Source organism: Lipotes vexillifer, unplaced genomic scaffold (genome assembly GCF_000442215.2).
Source record: "Lipotes vexillifer unplaced genomic scaffold, Lipotes_vexillifer_v1.1 scaffold327, whole genome shotgun sequence".
In the NCBI taxonomy this organism is placed as follows: domain Eukaryota; kingdom Metazoa; phylum Chordata; class Mammalia; order Artiodactyla; family Lipotidae; genus Lipotes; species Lipotes vexillifer.
The window spans coordinates 1,185,805-1,188,268 of NW_006771143.1; the positions used below are offsets into that span (position 1 = coordinate 1,185,805).

A 2,464-nucleotide genomic window follows, 5' to 3' on the forward strand; every position below is an offset into this window, starting at 1 on the left:
TGGTAATAAAAGTTCCCTACATATTGGGTTATTGTGATTGTAACAGGACAGATAATGCAAGTACAGGGATTAGCACAGTCCTGGACATATCTTAGGTATTCAATAAATGTTAACTATTATTAAACTGAGGGTAATTGATTCCTAACTGCTCCTTTAAATATTAACTCTCCTTTTTCCTCTTTTGAACTGGTGTGTTTTTATAGCTCTTTGAGGTATGTTAGGAAGGAATGTAAATTCTCCAAGGGGAATGCAACTATTGAAAAGAAATTTGTTTACTATTTCCTCAACACTCTTCTAAATGCAAGACCGAAAAGCAGTGAAGATTTACTTTTCAAACACTGAATAACTTCACTATTATTTCCATTGCCAGAATTAAGAGAAAAGCTGTTGAAACTCCTGGTCAATCATTAGTCTCAATTTCAGGCCTTCAGTTGGGCATTTCTGTCAGTGGACAGCCTTACAAAATAGGGCTGCTGCCAGTTCTCTGCTGTGACTTCCTGGCTGGGATGTAGGGAAGTCCTTCATATGCTCTCTGGCAGTGTAAGTGCAGAAACCTCTATTTCAAAGGCTTTTTATTTTTTGTATTTTTTATTTGACTACAGAATGGAAATAATCCCCCAAATACTCTGGACATGATGCAAACTGATCTTGAGGGACTGCAATATCTACAATAGTCTTTTCCATAGATATAGTGACTGGAGGTATTGTTTTATTCATTTTGCAAGAAAGGGTGACTCTGCTGTTGATAGCACTAAGTCTTGTTTCCCAAAGTGTGGTACAAATTCCACTGGGGATATGAAATATTTGATGGGTGTTGCATGGACAGATGCTTATTTTAATATTTAGTGTTTATTTTAATATACATTAGGAAAAAGCACACATGCTTGTTTTTCCAGATACTCTTGTTTAAGGTAAATCTAAAATACATAGAAAGCTTAAACTTTGAGGTAGGGAAACAGGTAAACAGTAGTATAAGGGGCATGTATGCAGTTTTGATAAATACAATGAAGGTGAATGTGATATAGATTCAGGAAACGTTTTGCAAAATATGCAGGCTGTTTGGTACCTCAGGAGCTAACGGTCCATCTGTATATATCACAAGTAGAAGGAACATTTACCGATGGAGAATGAAATGGCTATGACAATCTTTTCCATTTTTCATTTATGTATGGTTGTCTTCTATTCTAGCCTTTCTTTCTTTGCCACAATTGTCCCCTTTAAAGATTTTTACTAAAAGTGAGAGGCAACAGGAAAGCAGACTAAGATGACAACAGCAGCTAGGCCAACTTTTGAACCTGCAAGAGGGGGGAGAGGTAAAGGAGAAGGTGATTGGAGCCAACTCTCAAAGCAATATTCAAGCAGAGACCTACCCTCTCATACAAAGATAAAATATAGACAGACCACTCAGGATGCCCCTGAAGAAGTTCGGAACCGTGACTTCAGGAGAGAGTTGGAAGAGAGAGAGAGAGCTGCTGCAAGAGAAAAAAACAGAGACCGGCCAACCCGAGAACATACAACCTCCTCTTCAGTGTCAAAGAAGCCTCGGCTGGACCAGATCCCTGCTGCCAACCTCAATGCAGACGACCCTCTAACAGATGAGGAAGATGAAGATGAAGATTTTGAAGAGGCGGGGCTTCCCTGGTGGCGCAGTGGTTGAGAGTCCGTCTGCCGATGCAGGGGACACGGGTTCGTGCCCCGGTCCGGGAAGATCCCACATTCCGCAGAGCGCCTGGGCCTGTGAGCCACGGCTGCTGAGCCTGCGCGTCCGGAGCCTGTGCTCCGTGACGGGAGAGGCCACAACAGTGAGAGGCCCGCGTACCACAAAAAAAATAAAAGATTTTGAAGAGAAGAGTGATGATGATGATGCTGCAGCTCTTCTTGCGGAGCTGGAAAAAATTAAAAAAGAAAGAGCTGAAGAGCAGTCCAGGAAGGAACAAGAACAAAAGGCTGAAGAAGAAAGGATTTGTATGGAAAACATTCTGAGTGGAAACCCTCTCCTTAATCTCACTGGCCTATCCCAGCCTCAGGCCAACTTCAAAGTTAAAAGAAGGTGGGATGATGATGTTGTTTTCAAGAACTGTACAAAAGGTGTAGATGATCAGAAGAAAGACAAAAGATTTGTAAATGATACGTTGCGATCTGAATTTCACAAAAAGTTCATGGAAAAATATATTAAATAGTACAGTTTTATGTGCTTAATTAAAGGCTGTAAAATGTAAACTATATGACTTTATTTTGGTTTTTTTGTTTTTCTCTCCCCCCCCCCATCTAAATTGTGTATAGGCTTCCCTAACTTTAAGTTCCAAAATATCTTTTCCTTTATTGATTCCTAACTTGATAAGGACTGGGAATTGGTTTCACCAATTGCCATCTCAGTATTTCCAGTCATATGTTTTTCTTTTGAATATGGGAAAAGGAATCTGCTTGTAATAAATATTTTTAATAATCTGTGTCAAAAACAAAG

General features: G+C 39.9%; 1 protein-coding gene across 1 annotated transcript; it reads left to right on the forward strand.

The window, feature by feature from the left end:
* Positions 1–1,264: 1,264 nt before the first annotated feature.
* On the forward strand, positions 1,265–2,180 carry LOC103072162 (spliceosome-associated protein CWC15 homolog). Its single transcript, XM_007446534.1, has 2 exons — positions 1,265–1,627; positions 1,848–2,180. The coding sequence occupies exons 1-2, from the start codon at positions 1,265–1,267 to the stop codon at positions 2,178–2,180; spliced, it is 696 nt and encodes a 231-aa protein (XP_007446596.1).
* Positions 2,181–2,464: the final 284 nt, after the last annotated feature.

Coding starts and splice junctions, on each gene's coding strand:
- LOC103072162 (XM_007446534.1), top strand. CDS start 1,265: ATGACAACAGCAGCTAGGCCAACTTTTGAACCTGCAAGAGGGGGGAGA. Junction 1,628..1,847: donor AAGATGAAGATTTTGAAGAG/GCGGGGCTTCCC, acceptor GATTTTGAAGAG/AAGAGTGATGATGATGATGC.